This window comes from Ceratotherium simum, chromosome X, assembly GCF_057802395.1.
Source record: "Ceratotherium simum simum isolate JZ-2026a chromosome X, ASM5780239v1, whole genome shotgun sequence".
Taxonomy (NCBI): domain Eukaryota; kingdom Metazoa; phylum Chordata; class Mammalia; order Perissodactyla; family Rhinocerotidae; genus Ceratotherium; species Ceratotherium simum.
In genome coordinates, this window is record NC_141940.1 from 30,442,257 (window position 1) to 30,463,849 (window position 21,593).

Here is a 21,593-nt window from a genome sequence, read left to right on the forward strand (position 1 = left end):
ATTTTTCTGTTGACTCTTTACTTTTTTTGGCCAAAAGTTTTAAATTTTTATGCAGTCAAATATCTCGATCTTTTCCTTTTATGTCTTATCAATATAATTTTGTCTCCGTGGGCACACCCATGAATAGTAACGGGCCTCCAACACTAATGGTCCCCAACACAAAGCAATAGATCAGGGTTTTTACATTTGTCTTTTTTTGATAACAGTTTTATTGAGATGTAATTCACATCCTATACAATTCACCCATTTAAAGTATATAATTCAATGCTTTTTAATATAGTCAAAGATTTGTGCACCCATCACCACAATTAATTTTAGAACATTTTCATCACCTCAAAAAGAAACCCTGTACTCTATCTCTTAAAAAAAGAAAAAACCGAGAAAACCATCACCCCCATCCCTAGGCAAGACACTTTCTGTGTCTGCATATTTGCCTATTCTGGATGTTTCATATAAATGGAGTCATTGTCTTTTTTAAGGAAGGATAATTCTCTTTGATGGCAATTCCCTTTGTATATCTTTTCTTGAATAGTTTTAAGAATCTAACTGAAGGATAAAGGGTAGGGTAAAATGATTGTGTTCTGTCCTGGATATTAAATGATGATCTTCTGCTTTTTTGCTCTATATTTTCTTTTAGTGCTCTTACTATGGCTGAATCACTAAGGGAAGTTTCTAGCAGTCTGGAAGTTCTGGAGGCCAGTGATGAGAGTAAGTAACCTAATAAAATCTTGATAACTAGAACTAGATTTGTTTACTGTGCTTAGCCCCTGGGACAAAGTATCGAGTCACAAGAAAAGAAGTTCATATGAAATTTCTAATAACATTAGACTCAGGCCACATTTACTTTTCAGTCTTCTACCTCTTCTCTTTCATCTCCAACTCTTATAGACAAAAGATTTGTCTGAGGCCCTGTAATCTTTGAGGCTGGTTACCACATTCTACTTACTAAGGCAGGGGAAGTATTTCTGCTTAATCAGAAAAAAACATCAGAGCAGGCTATAACCTCAGAGTCAACTGAGGTTTTACTCTAGCGAGCAATCCAGGTTTAACCAATAGATACATTTGTAATTTGAGGAGTAAAGGGAGGAGAGAGACAAGAGACCACTATAGGCTTCTGTTACGTAGAATTCAATTGACAAAAATTCTGTTTTTGCAAAACTTACTCAGATGTGTATTCTTTGCCTAAATTGTGGTGCCACCTATGAGTGATAGGTGACCATGAGTGGAATAATAGAAAGGGAGGCAAAAGTCACTAAACAATGATAAGCTTTATTGACACCGAAAAACCAACCAACCAACCAACAAAAACCAAAAACAAAGGAATCATAAGGCATAAAATGAGACCTTGAATTTAAAGACAACTGAATTGAACAGTTCACTGGTTTGTTCTTCAATTTTTGCTGAGTTTTCTTAGTAGTGTATGGTACAGAAGACTTGGTCTGGAAGGACAGAGAGAGGGGAACCTTCTTGTGGTTTCTTAGAGGCCTGACTTCACTGATGATGTGGGATGGGGGATGCTGAGCCTGGTGAGTGGATCCTTGAAGGCAGGACTTGGGTCTTCATCTCTGTGTCACCATTGTTTATTATTGGGTCTCAGCAAGAGCAATTCGACACTCAAAACTATTTAATCAATGAATGAATAAATAAATGAATGATAGGCCTCCTCACCAAGGCAGTCCCAACTACCAAACCAACCGACCTATCTTTTTGGATATGAGCTAGACAGATGAAGAGTGGAGTTAAGGAAATGCCTTTTCTCTGTTCCCAAGATTTTTTTTTAAAGACCAAGCATTTGGGTACATTTTTAGTATTAGTCATTCCTAGCCCGAGAATAAGGTGCTGTTGACAGGTTGAAGGGAAGAAAGCCTAGTTAGAAATGTTTTCTTTCCAAGCAGCAATGCAGGAGAACAGGGTCACCATTAGGTGATGCATTTTTAAGGCTCATTGAGTTCAACCCAGATGGGCTGCCTGTGTGCATGACAGATAAGCAGATATACAACCCAGAAGCAATGATTTCTTCATTGGATTTAACAGTGTTTTATTCTCCGGGGAAAAAACTGCCTTCCGTGGACTGTTTTCTGGCGTGTGACACACTGCAGACCCTCATTGGATGAGGATGTTGAAAGCTACTGCCTGTTTGGGAGTACATAGTCCTTGGGCTTGGACAGGAAAATCAGTGGCTTTGTTATAGGAGAAGTCCAGACAGCCGTCAGCTCACTGACCATCACTGCTGTGCCTTGTGGGGGCATAAGTTACCCGGTATATAGGTGACTTACGCAAACATTCCTGGATACAAATGTGGGTTTTGACCTATACCTGCTGTCTAGGTCTATCTACCCTTTGCACTTTCAGCAGTTTTTGAAAACCAGCCTGTGCAGGGCTCAGCTGCTGGCAATTGAAAGGCATCCCTTTACAAAAGAAAGCTTGAGAGGCCAATTTATACACTTGAATATGTAGCAACCATCTTGGATTCCATTAGGGTTTCAAAAGGAACGTAGCATGTGGACAGTTCCCAGCTTTGTATCTATTCCCAGGGCTCCTCTGCACACATGGGGTCTCATGCGGTTGACGATGGGGAGGTCTCCTAAGGCAAAGCAGGCTGAGGACTTGGGCTCTTGCAGCTGACATTCAGTGTCTGGCAATGGGTTGCTCACTAAGGCTGTGTCCAGCTTCCAAGTCACTACCCTAGTGACTTGATGACAGCTTCCAAGTCACTACCCTAGATGAGCAGCCAACCCACCATGTGTGGTGGTTACCATCTCTTGATGCCCCCCACAGCCTCTCCACCAGCAAAGCTATACCACCCCCATACTCAGAGCTACCCCACAGCGGGGAATGGAAACATTCTTTTCCTTTTAGTGCCCATGGTTGAAGGAGACACACATTGCTGAAGGTATTTTGAATCCTCATGGGAAAATAAGTTGTTGTTTCTGCCCAGCAAAAATGGAAAATTGAGGGGACATTGGAATATATGCATACTTAAGTTTTAGCACCTGTTACAGTTCTAAAGTCACCAGTCATTTTTTTAATTTAGGAACATAAAAACGTGTTAATGCATAATTTTGGTTGCTCATACAATGATTATTTTTGGTACATTTGGTTTTATAGCCCAAAAAGTTTATTATTCAGTTATTAAGTGTTTATAGATTGTGTCACAAATGGAGCTACCAGCTGCTGGTTCTCTCCTCTTTCTCTTTGCTGGTTCATGAGAAGCAGATTTGTAACTCCAAATCCTCTAGCTTTGCCCTCCTCCCTTCTATTCTGGGATTTTGAAGCAAGAGGGACAATAATCACCATGTTTCCAAATCCTCTGAGCATACAGTTATTCCCCTTTCAGAAGACCAGATGGAGATCCACCTGTCAACAATCCATAAATATTATTCCTTCTATTTGAAAAATAGCGATGCCTGCAAAGGCCAACATATGGCATGCCCCTTCCTGTTTGTGAGAGGACACTGCCCATTGTCATGTTGGCAGGTTGAAATTGACCATGGTGGGAGTATTTACACCACAGAAATAGGCGAATACTACAAATAAGGGCATTTTCCCCACAGATTAAGTTGATAAATATTTTTCAGCAAAAAACTGGTTATAGTAATTAGTATAGTAATCAGGATTATACATAAACATCTCATTATTTCATAGATTTTAGAAATCATTTGAGGGTGGGAGATTAAGAGAGAAGGCCAGAGAGCAAAATATAGCTTATTTTAGAGCCAGCCTACTCTGTACTGTATACTTTTCAGCACTTTCACATTGAATCCTAACAGTAGTTCTATGAGGTCAAACATCATTTTAAATATGTTATTATCATAAAAATTAGTTTAATTTTTTCCTGAAAAAAGTTAAAGAAGGAAACTTGGGAAAATAGATGTTTCCGGTTGTATCTTCATGTTTTATTCTCTTTATCTCTAGGTAGAATTGACAACTTTGTCACAACCATGACCCTATATAGGTACATCCTTGTAGATGAGAAATTGCTCATGTCATTTAAAACTGAAATTACTTAAGCAGTGATTATCAAGCAAACAATTCTACAGTGTTCTTTCTTTGCCCCACCCCATGCTGGTTTCTGCTTCTAATCATGTGTATTTTAGAGTTCACTATTGAGTTATAGATATGCAGCTGCTTCCCCTTGTCCATGGATAGATAAATTAGATACACAGAATTGATAGATCAATTCTACAGATAGAATTGAATCTGGTCTTAATAAACAAGTAATTATTGATTCCTTAGTACTAGTTCACATTTGTTAGCTCTTGCTACATGCCCGATTCTGTGCTAAGCTCTTTACCAACATTATTTACAATTTACATCAACCCCAATAAAGGTCAGTGTTTAAATTATGGGATGCTTAAGGATACCTCTGCTCAGTGATCTCAATTTAGGGAAGTGACAAGATGTGCTGGCATTCTGTACCCCTCAGGGGACTCAGTGGTCCCTCGAGTGTTACTGCATGCCTTGCACTGTGCTAGTTGCTAAAGGGGATGCTGAAGAGGAGCTGCCTACAGCCTTGATGGAGGGACAGTAGCTAAGACATAGAACTGTATCTTACTCTTTTCTCATTGATACTCCAAACATAGCAAGTACTTGATCTTAATATTTATTGAATAGATGAATGAATGAATGAATGAGCAGACTAGAGAGCAATCAGAAGTAAAACTTGTGGTGCCAAAAGTCAAGTTTTAGGTGTGTAGAGAGAAGCATGAATTGTAGTGATTGGTGAGAAACTGAACTTAAAGCAGGCCTTGAAGTTTAGAAACATTTCTAATAGGCAGGCCCAGGAGGAATCAGTACACAAATAGGTCATAGCATTTCAGAGCTAGAAAGAACCCTAGTTCAGCATTTCCCAAAGTGTGTTTTGTCACACATTCTGCTTACATGCATTTGGGAGACAATATTATCGCCTGGTTTCTTGCAGTTTCACCATGCACATAAGCATGTTGACATTTCAGAAAAGTCTTGTTGGAAAGCAGACCCCTAAACTTTGTCTAATCCAGCTTTCCCAGATTGATTAGACTGCACATCCCTTTTTCCTGCAACAGACCTATGAGTATCTCTCTGAACACACTGTGGGAGATGCTGCTTAGTGTGACCTCATTTTCCTGCTGAGTCTCAGAGAGGCTGAGTGACTTCCCCAAGGTCACAGAGCTAATTGATAGCAAGGATCCCAGAGTTTTCTGATTCTTGGGTGGTGCTTTCCGTTACACACTAAGCCTTTCCAATGGCAGCCCCATTGGCAACTCCCTTGGCTAGGCCTTCACTGCCAGCGCAGCATCGCTGTGCTGGCAAGACGCCTTCTGGAGACCAGACTGTTGGGAATTGAAATGAGACACCTGAGTTGGTAAATTATTGCATGTGAAAGCAAGAAGAGCTAATTCCTTCGTTCTGAAGAATGCAGCATGAACTCCCCTCCCCTTTCCCTTTTTCTACTGAGCCCGATAAGGATATACGTGTTTATTAGGAAACTGAAGAAAGCCCAAACAGCCTGAGGAGGGTTTAAAGCTCACATTCCTCACTGCTGCCCTGGTAGTTATTATAGATAGAGCAAACTTTCAATTATCTGCATGTGCAGAGGGCAGCAGCCGTGTAGATAATCCAAACCAATCAGCAATAACTGAAGAACATACACAATGCACATAATACACACACACACGTGCACACACATGCACGCATGTATGCACCCCTTGCAAAACCCTTTGGTATCCAATTTTGTCATGCCTTTTGCACAAGCAGCTTCTTTGCCTAGCAGCCCTTTCTTTTCTCCGATTCCCAGCCCTCTGCCTTGCTCATAAATTCCTTCCTCAAGGAAGTCTTTCCTGACTGCACCAACCGACTGCCTCTCACTCCTTGGGTCTGTATCCTTTCAGCATACAGACTGGGCAGTAGCAACTCCCACATGGGTTTCCAAGGGTCCTGAAATGTTTTTCACATGTGGAAGCTTGGCTCCCCAACTGGATTGCAATGCTTTCAGCCATCAGGGTGTTGTCAGGGAGGTACCAAGTGCTTACGTTGGCTCAATAATTGCAGCACATGAATGAACTTCTGAGGACCAGGAAAGAGGTGTGGATTAATAGTTGAAATTGAGAGGCAAGTAAATGCCTGGTGGGTGGGGTCTGAATAGAGGCTTCCCAAAGCCCACAAGCTGTGGTCTGGGCTTTTGCTTTCCCAGAAACTAGACACTTTGTTACTGAGTTATTAAGAAGAGAACAAACCAAATGAATGGTGCTATGGGCACTGCGGGCCAGGCCAAGATCTGCAGGGCACCTGGGATCACAGTCCTTGTTCATCACAAGGGTGCTGTTTCCTCTTCTGTCTTCCCTTCCTCCATCACACTCTGCCTCACTTTCATTTCTAACTTCCAGGAAAGAAGAAATCCAAATTTAAAGTCTTCAAGAGCTTTTTTGGCAAGAAGAAGAAAAAAGAGCCTGAAGGTGCCCAGGGAGAGAGGAGACTAAGACCAAGTTTGTCCAGCGGCAATGTTGGCGTCTCTTCTCTGATGCCAGTTCAGGAGAGCCGACAAACTGCGCCCAGGTAAGCTCACATGGCGTGGAGCAGGGTGAGGACAGGACAAGAGGTGGACAGCTGGATCCAGGTCCCCCTTTGGCAGGCAAATCACCAATGAGCCTTTGGTCCCAGGGACTCTTGTCCCCACTGCCTGTGCAGCCATTGCCAATGCAGCCATGTCCCGGGGGGCTTTCTCTGTGCTCGTACGTATGCTTGTTGTCTGGGCTGCACAACTCCATGGGTTGGAGCATGGGAAATGCACATCTCATTCCCCAAGGGCACTGGGTGAGAGGGTGCAGATAGATCAGGGCACCCCTTCCCTGTCACAGCTACAGTCACCGGAGACGTGGGGCCTACCACCAGTAAAGACCTGGAGGCCTCTGTTTCATAAGGTGAGGACGGCCTACATCATTCAGGAAGCTTGGTCTGGTTTGCTTGCCTGGCCCTCAGATCTATGATGACCAGGCGAGGGGAGCTAGATCTTGTAATGTGTGATTCAAGTCTCATCACTGTGATAATGTAAAAACGAACAAACGAGCAAGCCAAGAACCCAATCCATATCTCCCTCCATCACAGTAGACTGGGAGAAACGCTGTAACTGGTCACAGAAGGTGTGAGGAAGAACGTTGCTCGGCCACCACTGCCACCCCTATTCAAATTTTCATCTGTGATGCCCCAACTTCCACATCCTGTTGTGGAAAATCTGAACACCCGGTACCCCCAGCTATTCCTGGATCAATCAGATCCCCTTCTCTGGGTTTCCACTTGGGCCTGTTCTCTGGCCTTAAACTCCAGACTTATCTGGACTCCCCACAGAGCTCACCTGTGCTACTACCCATTCCCTCGAGGCTTTGCTCTGTACTAATTGACATTTAGTGAACATGTCATACTGCCCCTAAAAGTTGTCACTTAGGTCTCCCTGAGAGGAACCTTAATGAGTGCATCGAATGTAAGGAACTTCAGACAGCTTTGCTAGTGGAGGAGATGGTTTTGGACAGAGGGGCTTGTTTCATACCTCACAAATCATACTATTAGAGACCATTGCCTTATAGCTCTAAGTAAGGCTAAGACTAGCCCTGCCAAAAACCCCAGGGTGGGGTGAGGGAGGGGTGTTTGGGTTTACTCTGCGTTGTCTCTACAAATTGGCAAGGGCTTTCTCTACTAAAGTTCTACATTTCCCCCTCTTACTTATCCCTCCACCTCCAAAATGGCCAATGTAGTCTGATGCGTTCTGCATACTAAGAAGGTGTGTGCATGTGCACCTCTCTGAAAGATGGGGGATAAGGGAGGGAGGGAGAGAGAGGGAGAGGATGGAGAGAGTGGGAGAGAGAGTTCAGTGTAAGTGCATGAACTAATTCAAATATAGGGAAGGATATTTTTCTAAGGACCTGAGATAGGTCTTTTTTTTTTTTTTGCAAAGAGCATAAATTAATTAAGAGTATAACTTAAGAGTCCTGAAGATCACCCCTGACCCCAGTCTCTTGCTTAATGTGCTAGGGGAGAAACCCTGGAGAATGTCACACAAGCTTTTTTCTTCTATCGAAGCAATCACTCATAACAAAACTTATAGCCAGCCCTCCTCTGGCCTGCACAATAGGGCCAGTATCTATTTCCAAGACCATATTAAGCTATATCTGATGGAATAGACAAATCCCATTCCATTTGATTTTTGAATGGGTGCTGATATACTGTGCTTTATTGCCCTTAATTAAGGCCAAGATTTAGTTTGGAGTTTTGGGTATATTTTCTTCTTTTTGCCTCCAGGGAGCAGATCAGTAAGCACTAGATATGGTCAGTGGACAGGAGGTTTGGTTTCTGACAAACTTGGCCACAGCTGGTGCTAATGTAATCCTTTGATCAGGGAGGGCCTAGCACTAGAGAGCCAATTCAACAGCTGCACTCTGGCTGATGCACTCATGGCCTAAGGTTTCCTTGCAGGTTTTCTGCACAAAGCAGGGGAGGCGAGGTAGTCACTGATGCTACGCTGGTCCCAAGCCTGGTTTGAGCCAGCAGGTCATAGAGAAGCAGTGACTGAAAGTGTGCCTGTGTGCATAATGAGCGAATGCGTGTATTTAGAGATGTCTGGAAACATTGCTCTCTCAATGCTGCATCAGTCATACATGCCCATTAAGTGTTTATCTAGAGTCATGTTAATTTTATGCTGGACTGCTATGTTAATAAAGCAGAGCATGTTGCCTTCACTACCAAGGCTGCCTGGGTAGCAGCATTTTCTAGGAAAAACGTGGGTAAGAGTTTAATAGAAAGTGGCAGACATCTGCCTCGTCTCTTCTCTTGCTGGCCCACAGCCACCTTAGTGTGGGTGCCATTTTAATCCCCATAGCACCAGATTGTCCTCGGGATGTGTCATGATCAAGTATATCCATGTGTATGACCCATAGCCAGACAGGCTCACAATGACAGGTGGCTGCTAGCCCTACAGTGCCCAAGCTGCTACTCTAGCTCTCATTTAAAGATTGTTTTTTAAAGTGCCAACCTACATGTATTGTTTTGTAACAAAGGTTAATAAATGCAAAAAAAAAAGTATTTGAAATTTAAAAAAATTATTTTATCTAATTTTATTTTTTTTTTTAAGATTTTATTTATTTATTTTTTTCCCCCCAAAGCCCCAGTAGATAGTTGTATGTCACAGCTGCACATCCTTCTAGTTGCTGTATGTGGGACGCGGCCTCAGCATAGCCGGAGAAGTGGTGTGTCGGTGCGCGCCCGGGATCTGAACCCTGGCCGCCAGCAGCTGAGCGCGAGCACGTAACCGCTAAGCCACGGGGCCGGCCCTATCTAATTTTAAAACATTTCCATCCTTCCCTAAAAGAAAGCCTGTACCCATACACATGGATACTCCTGTATCCATGTTGTAGCATAAGTCAGTACTTTATTCCTTTATACTATTGAATAGTATTCCATTGAATGGATATGCCACATTTTCCAAAGTGGCTGCACCATTTTGCATTCCTACCAGCAGTGTATGGGGGTGCCAGTTTCTCCACATCCTAGTCAACACTTGTTATTATTTGAATTTTTGTTTCTAGCCATTCTAGTGGGCATGAAGTGGCATCTCATTATGATTTGGATTTGCATTTCCCTGCTGATTAATGATGTTGAGCATCTTTTCATGTGTTTGTTGGCCATTTGTATATCTTCTTTGGAGAAATGTCTATTGAGATCCTTTGCCCATTTTTTAATTGGGTTATTCATCTTTTTATTATTGAATTGTAAGAGTTTCTTATGTATTCTGGATACATGTCCCTTATCAGATGTATAATTTGCAAGTATTTTCTCCCATTATGTGGGTTGTCTTTTCACTTCTTGCTAGTATCCTTTGAAGCACAAAAGTTTTTAATTTTGATGAAATCCATTTGTTTTTTTCTTTTGTTGCTTAAGCTTTTGGTGTCATATCTAAGAATCCATTGCCAAATTAAGGTCATGAAGATATACCCCTATGTTTTCTTCTAAGAGTTTAAGCTCTTATATTTAGGTCTTTGATCCATTTTGAGTTAGTTTTTATACATGGTATTAGATAAGAGTCCAACGTCATTCTTTTGCATGTGGCTGTCCAGTTGTCCCAGCAACACTTGTCGAAAAATCTATTCTTTCCCCGTTGAATGGTCTTGGCACCCTTGTTGCAAATCAATTAACCATAGACAGATGGATTTATTTCTGGATTCTCAATTCTATTCCATTGGTCTATATGTCTATCCTTATGCCAGTACTACACTGTCTTGATCACTGTAGCTTTGTAGTAAGTTTTGAAATTAGCAAATGTGAGTCCTCCAACTTTGTTCTTCTTTTTCAAGATTGTTTTGGATATTTGCGGCCCCTTACATTTCACTATGAATTTTAAGATCAGTTTATCCATTTCTGAAAAAAAAATTGTTCTAAGGAAGCTTGAATTTCAATAGGGATTGCAATAAATCTGTAGATCAATTTGTGGAGTATTGCCATCTTGACAACGTTGTTCTTCCAAGCCATGAACATAGGTTGTCTTTCCATTTATTTAGGTCTTCTTTAATTTCTTTCACCAGTGTTTTATAGTTTTCAGAGTATAAGTTTTACATGCCTTTTGTTAAATTTATTCCTAAGTATTTTACTCTTTTTGATGCTATTGTAAATGGAAGTGTTTTCTTAATTTCATTCTCGGATTGTTCATTGCACGTATATAGAAATACAATTAATTTTTGTATATTGATCTTATATCCTGCAACCTTGCTGAACTTGTTTATTAGTTCTAGTAGTTTTTAATGGATTCCTTAGGAGTTTTACACACAAGATCAAGTCATCTGTGATAATTTCACTTCTTCCTGTCTAATATGGATGCCTTTTATTTCATTTTCTTACCTAATTTCCCTGGTTAGAACCCCCAGTACAATGTCGAATAGAAGTGAGAAGAGCAGACATCCTTGTCTTGTTCCTGATCTGAGAGAAAAAACATCCAGTCTTTCATCATTAAGTATGATATTAGCTGTGGGTTTCTCACAGATGTCCTCTGTCAAGGTTGAGTGTATTTAACATGAAAGTGTGTTGGATTTTATAAATGCTTTTCCTGCACCTATTGAAATGACCATGTATTTTTTGTTTTTATTTTATTGATATGGTGTATTACATTAATTGATTTTCATATATTAAAGTAACCTTGCATTCCTTGCAAATCCTACTTGGTCATAGTGTATAATTGTTTTTATATGTTGCCGGATTGAGATTGCTAGTATTTTACTGAGGATTTTTGCATCTATATTCATAAGAGATATTGGTCTGTAGCTTTCTTTTCTTGTAACGTCTTTGGTTGACACTTTTAAAAGGTAAAATATATTCCCACATCCCGAAAGGAGTCTCTTGTGCCTTTAAGCCTTTCATTTGTTTCTTACTTTCCTCTGATTTGTCTTAACACAAATAATTGTCATCAACCTAGCTCCATTCCCAATAAGAAGGTGTTTCTATATGGATTTAGCAAGCTAAGGGGTAGGGGTTGGGGTGTGGTGGGTACATAAGATGACTTTGAAAATAGGACAGATGTATCGCAGAGCTCTTATATGAAAGAGAAAAAGACCTGGTGAATGAAAGTCTCCAGCATCTAGGCAGATATTTGATATTTTAAAACAAATCAAAACAAAAACACTAGAGAGAAATTTGGGTGTGAAAGATGTTTTATAACTCTCACCTTAGTCATAGCAAGACTCATGGTCTTCCCTGCCATTATACAGGTCACCGCTATTGAATAGTACACTTTAAATTGGTGAATTGTATGGTATGTAAACCATATCTCAATAAAGCTATTAAATAAAAAAGACATGTATTGATCATTTAAAAAATCAAAATTATACAGAAGTACATAAAGTAGAAGATGAAAATCCCCCTCTTGTCCCTAGGGCCATTCCTCAGAGGGAACTACCGCTTACAATTTGGTGGATATCCTTCTAGACTTTTTTCTATGAACATAAACTATATATGTATGCAATATATGTGTATATATTGAATGGGACCATACTATTCTTTATTTTTTCACTTAATATCTCATGGACAACTTTCTATGTCAGCATGTATGCATCCTTGCCCTTCTTTTGAGGTGTCTATGGTAGGCCATATTCTGTATATACATGTGTCTTTGGTTCCTATGGCCCTTGGGCTGCTTTTACAAGACCTTTTCATTCCTGTCCAGAGCGAAGTGCAGCATGGGGATCAAAGCCCTCTCCCATGACAGCATCTTCATGTTGGAGCCTGAGCCTGAAAGATCAGCAAGAAAATTATACCCCTCTCCGGAGCCCCAGAGAGGCAGACCTCTGCAGGTAACAGTGAACTCGAGCATCTGTGCCTGACTGGACTACTCTTCTTCCACTCCCTGCTCCTGCCCTGCCAAAACACAAGAGGGGGGAGTTTGGCTGTGCTTCTCAGCTGATTCTACCCCGCAGGGCTGTTGTCAACCTTAATGAGAGAATGTATAAATATATGATGTGCTTACCTAGTCTCCCGCACACAGTGTTGGCTGGTATGACCTTATTCACTTCTCTTGACCCACCCCAAGAACTCTTTAAGTATTATGACAGTGACATTCCACTGTTAATGTGCAGCCATTCTAACCCCCATGTTTTTCCTTTCTTCCACAGAGATCTCATGTTTCCAGAACTCTGCCTAGAACTGGGACTGGTAGTGTGCGTGGAGCTGTTCCTGGAGCTGTGTTTGGAGCTATGCCCCGATATGCACCCAGAAGTGGAATCTGGGTTCAAGGATCCAGGATTACTGAGGTAATAGAGTGAAATTGTTCCAAGTATGGCAGTTGAGTCAGTCAGACTGACCTATGATTGAATTCTTGCTCCGCTACTTACTGGCTTTGTGATCTTGGGCTAATTCCTTAACATCCGTGAGCTTTTGTTTCCTCATCTACGATGGGTATAATATTAATATCTACCTCAAAGCGTTGCTTGTGAGGATTGAATAGACTCAGAAAAGTTAAAGACATTACTCAAGCTCACTCAGATAGTAAGCAGTAGGCCTGGAAATCTTACCCACATGTGTTGACCTCAAAACCCATGATTTTTCCATTATTCCAGTCTCTAAGATGTTCAACTTCTTTGTACCTGCCTCAACAGGGAGAAGGGTACATACGTAGTCTCCATAAAATGCAGCATGTACATAGGACAGTCCCTTACCTCCAGCTAATCATAACCATTGCTCAGTCAGACTCTTTTGGAGCTCTGATCTAGAAATGCTCCAGGGGGAGCTGGAGATATTGCCAGGGAGATAACCCTTAGCACCTACCTTCCTCCATCTCTCAGCTGTGGGTGGGATTATACCCAAAGATCCCTGTGTAAATGGGAAGGCCACACAAGGAGGAGACCCTTTTCCACTGGAGAGCTGATTATTTTGAATTTGGCAAAAGGTAACTGGGGTTTATTTCTGACATGTCTGCTTAAGATCCTATATCTCTCACTATGGTTTCCTTACTGTATATGGAAGTTCTCCTGGGTACATTAGCCGTGAAGGGTGGAGAAGCCAACACTGAGATGGTCTACAACAGTGCTGATCTAGTGGTTGTAAAGCAGCCCCTAGCTCAGGGGACTGTTGCCCTCTTGCACTGCAGCAGGAAAAGTTGCTTCCGTGAACTTTCCAGTCTCCAATTTTAAACATTAACACCAGCTTTCACTTGTCTCCACAGCTACACTCCCTTGCCATCCAGTGGCAAAAATCTAGGCATACATGACCAAGTGCCACAGGGTTATTTCTCATATTCAGAAAGGGGAAACCTGTTTCCTGGACTCCTCTCTCCCTCCCTCATCCCTTAGTCCCAGCAACAGAGAGACTCTTATAGCAGAGATATTCCTTTAAAAAAAAAAAAGATGATTTTTTGGTGAAAATTAAAGGAAAAGATTCCAGGAGCATTTCCTCTCACAGCGAAGGGGGTGGGGAAAGCCACAATAGCCCAAAGGCAAGTTTTCTTAAAAGTCTTGCTTGGGCCTACACCTCACACACTTGGCCTGCTCCCTTAGTCTCTCCCCTGGGAAACAGGGCTGAAGACAGCATAGGATGTTCACAGATCCTGAGTCATCCACAACCGGATTGACCTTTGCCTGGGAAATTTCCCTTAAGTGCCAAGGTAACAATCCTAAGTGACAGCGGAGTTGATAGCAATAAGTCAAATGTCCTGACACGCAGTGCTGCATAGAAACTGGGGCAAGAATGGAATTGGCCAATGGCTGGGTCCCTTGAAGGGCCAGGATTCTTAATGGATTAAGTGACATTCAGAGCAACTGGGAGATTGTGGGAGAGGAAATCCAGGTATACAGTTCTGTTAGAAATACTGAGACTAAGCCAGTTTTTCTCCCCTGCCAAATTTTCACCTGCTGTCCTATCCGAAGTGTTTGGAATGTGAATGCCTAGATTACTCTCCAAGACATTTCATGTTCTTTTTTTTTGAGGACACATAGATAAGAAGATGTCATAGCAGATTATTAGTATCTTCCTATTGTTGAATCAAACGGAATTCAATAATTTAAGAAACTGAGACTGCAAAGCACTTTTTCTTACTGCTCACAGGCCTGGCTCTCCTTCTGCAGCCCTTCTTAAAGAAGCAAGCACATCATCTCTTCTGGTTGTTGCCTTTAAATGTCCTGAACTTGAGTATGGGACATCCTCTTCCCGGCCCATATAGTTAGGAGATAGGAGTATATGGTGGTTAAGAACATGGGCTATGAAGACAAGCAGACCTTTCAAATGCTTGCTCTGCCATTGTGAGAATTAGGGCTAGTTATGTCATGTCTCGGACCTGGTTTTCCCCATCTGTAAAATGGAGGCCACAAGAGCAAATGCTTTAAAGAACTGTTGTAAGATTCAAATGAACTACATCTATGGAAAGCACCCCTTGCCTGGCAGGGAGAAAGATCTCAAATCAGTAACCTAACTCTCCACCTTAAGGAACTAGAAAGAGAAGAGCAAACTAAACCCAAAGCTAGCAAAAGGAAGGAAATAATAATAAAGATTAAAGCAGAGTAAAGCCCTCAGTAAAAGTTAGTTGTCATTATGGTAGTTATCATTATTAGAATTGGGCTTGGGGATGCTTAACCCCCAAGGCCTCTCCTCAAGATCCCCCAATGAGGCCTGGTAATAATAAGAGGGCACCTTAGACACTGGGCAGAAGTACCCTCGGGGCAGAATCTTTGCAAACCCTCATTGTGGCCCCTTTTCTTTGGCTTTGTGAGTTTGAAGGCCATCTGCCCTGAGCAGGAGCAGAGGCTCTGACAGAAGCAAGCATGTCAGCTCCATGACAGCAGGGATTTTGTTTTATTCATTGCTGTAGGCCTAGCGCCTGGAATGGGTGTGGCACATTGTAGATGCTTAGCCGGTTAAAGATAAAATCAGGGATTCTGATCCACATCAAGAGGACCATGGCAGGGACCAGTGCCTCAAATTCAAGTGTACCATGAGCTTCAAACTAATTAACTAAATTAGTCTGCTGAAGCCCAAGGAAAACCCAAATGATCAATTTTATCCCCTTAGGAAAACTAGTAAAGCAATTCCAACCAGGACTAGTTCTGTAGATTTTCTGAAAATCAACCTTGACAGGATTAAGATATGCAACCAACACAGTCAAGATCCTATCCAGATAATTCCTGGACTGATAGGAGCAAGGATTGTAGTTTGGATGCCAAGCCCAGATCATAACCCAAAGACTCACCTCCATAAGAACTGGATTTCCAAAGACAAGGCTGAAATCAATACCAAGATCAGACTCAAACAAGATTTATAGTTAGCATCAGTAGGGAGATAACACCAGAATTCTGGTTTTGATCAAATAAGCAATTTGAAGTTTCTGTCTGTGTTTGGGGATTGGCAAGGGTGTGTGGCAGCCCAGAGTGTGAACAAAGGCTATGGTTTTGTGTAGGTACTAGAAGTGAAGACAGGGAGGTAGAAGATTCTTTCCTTGACTTGTTTTTTTCGCTTTGAGTTCTTAGTCCTTCAACCATTAAGCAACAAGAGAACACCAATAATTTGGAGGAAAGCACACAAGTTTTAACTTGTTCCTTCCATCCTCCTCCTTGACAGATCCCACCACTGCGCCCACGCCAACCCAGCATCAGCCCACCTCTTATCCCATCTCACTCAATCTCTAAGGACTTTGAAGAAATCTCTGCTGATGATGAGTCATCTAAGAGCCCAAAAAAGAAGGCTTCACCACACAAGATTTTGACATTGAAGAAGGTGAGTGTTAGTCCCATCCTAAGTGGCAGGTTGTGGGCAGGGGGCACAAGTCAGAGACATAATTTCTTCTTGCACTCTCTTTTCTCCTGCTGTAGCTCAATGCTAGGAGCTGCCATCTTGGCTTTTTATGTGCATGGCGGTTTACATTTTTCTGTCCAAATCTATAAACCAAATAATCAGCACTTTAATTTATAAGCAATGGAAGACAGTGTTTCAGAAAAAAATAATAGTTTGCAGATGTTTTCAGTTATTTCAGGAAGAAAACCATAGAGATTTTTATGGAAGTAAAGCCTCTACGGTTTCACATGCCAAAATCTCAAAGATTAGTGCATGTAATATTGTTTGATAAACACATATCCATATGAAAAATCATTTGACACATGAGAGGGCATGTATGTGTATTTCGTACATCTAAGTTTGTCAACCAAATAATATCCATTAACAATTGGAAAATTAGGAGCCAGACCTGATAGTTAAAGTTTGGTGCACTCTGCTTCGGTGGCCCAGGTTCGGTTCCAGGGTGCAGAAGCACACCACCCGTCTGTCAGTAGCTGTGCTATTGTGGCGGCTCAAATAGAAGAACTAGAAGGACTTACAACTCTAATATATAACTATGTAGTGGGGCTTTGGGGAGGGAAAAAAAAGAGAGAGAGGATGATTGGCAACAGATGTCAGCTCAGGGTGAATCTTTCCCAGCAAAAAAAAAATTGGAAAATTAGTAGATTGTGCCCATATCAACACTTCCATTCTCAAACTAATGTGTAGTTAATTTAATTGGTTATTGAATTTAAGAGAGCTTTTGAAGTGAAGTACAGTTTACAGCAATTAACCTTGGGAACTGAAAAGTAAACAGAAACGTAATTTATAACGACAATAATTGGCCAGTCAGCACAAAACTCTGTTTTGATATTAAGAGTTCCTGTGGAGAGAAGCAGCCTTCAGTTAAATATGTCAACAAAAAAACTAGTAGGTTAGGACCAAAGTTAAATCACAAGCTTTGGCAGGTGGCAGGTGGGTGGATGCTCACTGATTTATGGATTTAGGCTATAACTATAGGCATTTTCTGCAAAATACCACTAAATCAGATGAATTGGAACAGTCTGAATTGGTGGAAAGATTGAATTAGATAACATTTTTTTATTGTGGTAAAATAATCATAACATAAAATTTATTGTGTTATAGTATACAATTCAGTGGCATTAAGTACATTCACAATGTTGTACAACCATCACCACTGTCTAGTTCCAGGATAGTTTTGGTTCCCCCAAACATATGCCCCATACCGATTAAGCAGTTACTCATCATTCTTCTCTCCTTCAGCCCCTGGCAACCACTAATATGCTTTCTATCTCTGGATTTGCCTATTCTAGATACTTCATATAAATGTAATCATACAATATGTGGCCTTTTATGTCTGGCCTCTTTCACATAGCATGATGTTGTTGCGTCTCATCCATGTTGTAGCATGAATCAGTATGTCAATCTGTTTTATGGCTGAATAATACTCCATTGTATGGATGTACCGTGTTTTGTTTAGCTATTCATCCATTGATGGACATTTGGGTCCTATCCACCTATTGGATGTTGTGAATAGTGCTGCTATGAACATTCATGTACAAGTTTTTGTTTGAACACTTGTTTTCAATTCTTTTGGGTATATCCATAGGAGTGGAATTGCTAGGTCACATGGTAATTCTATGTTTAACTTCTTGAGGAACCATCAAACTGTTTTCCCCAGCAGCTACACCACTTTATATTCCTATCAGCTATGTATGAGGGTTCCAGTATCTTCACAACCTGGCCAACACTTGTTATTTTCCTTTTTGTAAATATAATCCTTCTTGTGAGGGTGAAGTGGTATCTCATTGTGGTTTTGATTTGCATTTCTCTAGTGACTAATGATGTTAAGAATCTTTTTGGGGCTGGCCCCATGGCTTAGCGGTTAAATGCGCGCGCTCCACTACTGGCAGCCCAGGTTCAGATCCCTGGCACGCACTGACGCACCGCTTGTCTGGCCATGTTGAGGCGGCATCCCACGTACAGCAACTAGCAGGATGTGCAACTACAACATACAACTATCTACCGGGGCTTTGGAGAGAAAAAGAGAAAAAAAGGAGGAGGATTGGCAATAGATGTTAGCTCAGGGCCAGTCTTCCTCAGCAAAAAGAGGAGGATTGGCATGGATGTTAGCTCAGTCCTGATCTTCCTCAAAAAAAAAAAAAAATCTTTTCATGTGCTTATTGGCCATTTGCATATCTTCTTTGGTGAAATGTCTATTCAAGACCTTTGCCCATTTTTAAATTTAAATTGGAATTTTCATTTTTTTGTTGTTGAGTTGTAAGAGTTCTTTATATATTCTGGATAGTAGACCCCTTATCAGCTATATGATTTGTAGATATTTTCCCCCATTCTATGAGTTGTCTTTTAATTCTATCAAGAGAACAAAATTTTAAAAATTTTGATGAAATACAACTTATTGATTTTTTTTTCTTTCAGTACTTGTGCTTTTGGTGTCATATCTAAGAATCCAGTGTCAAATCTAAGATCACGAAGATCTACCCCTATGTTTTCTTCTGAGTTTTAGCTCCTGTATTTAAGTGTTTGATCCATTTTGTGTTAATTTTTATATATGGTGTGAGATAAGGTTCTAACTTCATTCTTTTGCACGTGGCTATCCAATTGTCCCAGCACCATTTGTTGAAGAAACTGTTCTTTCTTCCACTGAATGGTCTTGGCACCCTTGTTGCAAGTCAATTAAGCATAGATGAATTGGTTTATTTCTGGATTCTCAATTCTATTCCATTGATCTATATGTCTATTCTTATGCCAGTATTACACTCTTCTGATTACTGTAGCTTTGTAATAAGGTTTGAAATCAGGAAGTGTGAGTCCTCCAATTTTCTTCTTTTTCAAGATTGTTTAGGCTATTTGGGGTCCCTGGCAATTCCATATGAATTTTACAATCAGTTTTTCCATATCTTCAAAAAGGCACATTGGGATTTTGATAGGAATTGCATTGAATTTGTAGATCACCACCTTAATATTGTCTTCCAATCCATGAATACAGGATGTCTTTCCATTTATTTAGGTCTTTCATTTCTTTCAGCAATGTTTTGTAGTTTACAGTGTTCAAGTCTTGCATCTCCTTGGTTAAATTTATTTCTAAGTATTTTATTCTTTTAGATGCTATTGTAAGTGGAAGTGTTTTCTTAATTACATTTTTGGATTGTTCATTCCCGGTGTATAGAAATACAACTGATTTTTCTGTGTTGATCTTTTCTCTTTCAGCTTTGATTAATTCATTTATTAGGTCTAATAGATTTATGGGAATTCTTTAGGATTTTCTTTTTTTATTTGTTAATTTTTAATTTCTTTTCTTCATATTATGTCTTTTCTATTGATTTCTCTATGCTAATTCACTTAGTATTTTTTTCTGCTTTCATGAGTATGCAAAGTCTGTCTGAGAATTTTTTCCCCAGACATTGTAATTTTCAGTTCTGGAAATTTCTGTTTGGTTCCTTTTTTTTTATAGTTTCCATTTCTCTTTGAAATTCCCCATCTGATCATTCATCATAACTATATTGACTGTAACCCTATCTATATATAGAATTTTCTATATATAAGATCATGTCATTTGCAAACAGAGAGAGTTTTATTTTTTTCTTTCCAATTTGTATGCATCTTGTTTCTTTTCTTTGCCTAATTGCTCTGGCTAGAACTTCCAGTAGAATGTTGAATAAAAGTGGTGCAAGCAGACATCCTTGTCTTGTTCCTGATCTTAGGGGGAAAGCTTTCAGTCTTTCACCATTAAGTATGATGTTAGCTATTGGTTTTTCATATATGCATTCTATCCCTAGTTGGTTAGGCTTTTTTTTTTAGCATGAAAGGGTATTGGATTTTGTCAAATGCTTTTTCTATATCAATTGGGATGATCATGTTATTTTTTTCCTGCATTCTATTAATGTGGTATATTACACTGAGTGATTTTCATATGTTGGACCTCCTTGCAATCGGGGATAAATCTCAATTGGTCATGATGTATAATTGCCTTAATATGCTGTTGCATTTGGTTTGCTAGTATTTTTACATGTGTATTTATGAGGGATATAGGTCCATAGCACTCTTTTTTTGTGATGCCTTTATCTGGCTTTGGAATCATGATAATGCTGGTCTCATAGAATTAGAAAGTGTTCCCACTTCTTTTTTTTTTTTTTTTTTGAAAAATTTGTGAAGGATTGGTGTTAATTCTTCTTTAAGAGTTTGGTATAATTCGCTGGTGAAGTCATCTGGTCCTGGTCTTTTCTTTCTTGAGAGGTTTTGATTACTGATTCAATCTCATTACTTGTTATAGGTCTATTCAGATTTTCTATTTCTTCTTGAATCAATTTTGGTAATTTGGGTGTGTCTAGGAATTTATCCATTTCATCTAAGTTATCTAATTTGTTGACATATAATTATTCATAGCAGTATCCTATAATCCTTTTTATTTCTGGAAGGTCAGTAGTAATTTTCCCCTTTCACTTACGATTTTAGTAATTTGTGTCTTCTCTCTTTTTTTCTTAGTCAATCTAACTAAAGATTTGTCAATTTTGTTTTACTGTTCATAAAACCAACTTTTGGTTTTATTGAGTTTTCTCTATTGTTTTTCTATTCTGTATTTCATTATCTCTGTTTTAATCTTTATTATGTCCTTCCTTTTGCTAGCTTTAGGTTTAGTTCACTCTTCTCTTTCTAGTTCCGTAAGGTGAAGAGTTAGGTTATTGATTTGAGATCGATCTTCTTTTTTAACATAGGCATATACAGCTATAAATTTTTGAGGACTGCTTTTGCTGTATCACATAAGTTTTGTTATGTTGTGTTTTAGTTTTCATTCATGCCAAAGTATTTTCTAACTTTCATTTTGATTTCTTTTTTGGTCCATGGGTTGCTTAAGGGTGTGTTAATTTTTACCTATTTGTGAATTTTCCAGTTTTCCTTCTGTTATTGGTTTCTAGTTTCATTCCATTGTGGTTAGAGAAGATACTTTGTACGATTTCAGTCTTTTTAAATTTATTAAGACTTACTTTGTGGCCTAACATATGGTCTATCCAGGAGAATGTTCCATACATACTTCAGAAGAATATGTATTATGCACTTGTTCAATGGAATGTTCTGTATATATCTGTTAGGTTCACTTTGTTTATAGTATTGTTTCAAGTCCTCTATTTCCATATTAATCTTCTGTCTAGTTGTTTATTCATTATTGAAAGTGGGATGCTGAAGTCTCTAACTATTATTGTAGAACTGTCTATTTCTCCCTTTGATTCTGTCAATTTTTGCTTCATGTATTTGGGCGTGGGTCTTTTGTTTGGTGTGTATATGTTTATGATTGTTCTGTCTTC

General features: G+C 39.9%; 1 protein-coding gene across 1 annotated transcript in view; it reads left to right on the plus strand.

Annotated features, from left to right (window-relative positions):
* Positions 1-21,593, plus strand: part of KIAA1210 (KIAA1210 ortholog) — a 67,882-nt gene that overhangs the window by 24,756 nt on the left and 21,533 nt on the right. The window contains exons 2-6 of the mRNA XM_087427697.1: positions 638-708; positions 6,366-6,534; positions 12,179-12,305; positions 12,624-12,761; positions 16,057-16,212. Coding sequence (XP_087283823.1) covers positions 638-708; positions 6,366-6,534; positions 12,179-12,305; positions 12,624-12,761; positions 16,057-16,212 — 661 coding nt within the window. The remainder of the gene's footprint in view (positions 1-637; positions 709-6,365; positions 6,535-12,178; positions 12,306-12,623; positions 12,762-16,056; positions 16,213-21,593) is intronic.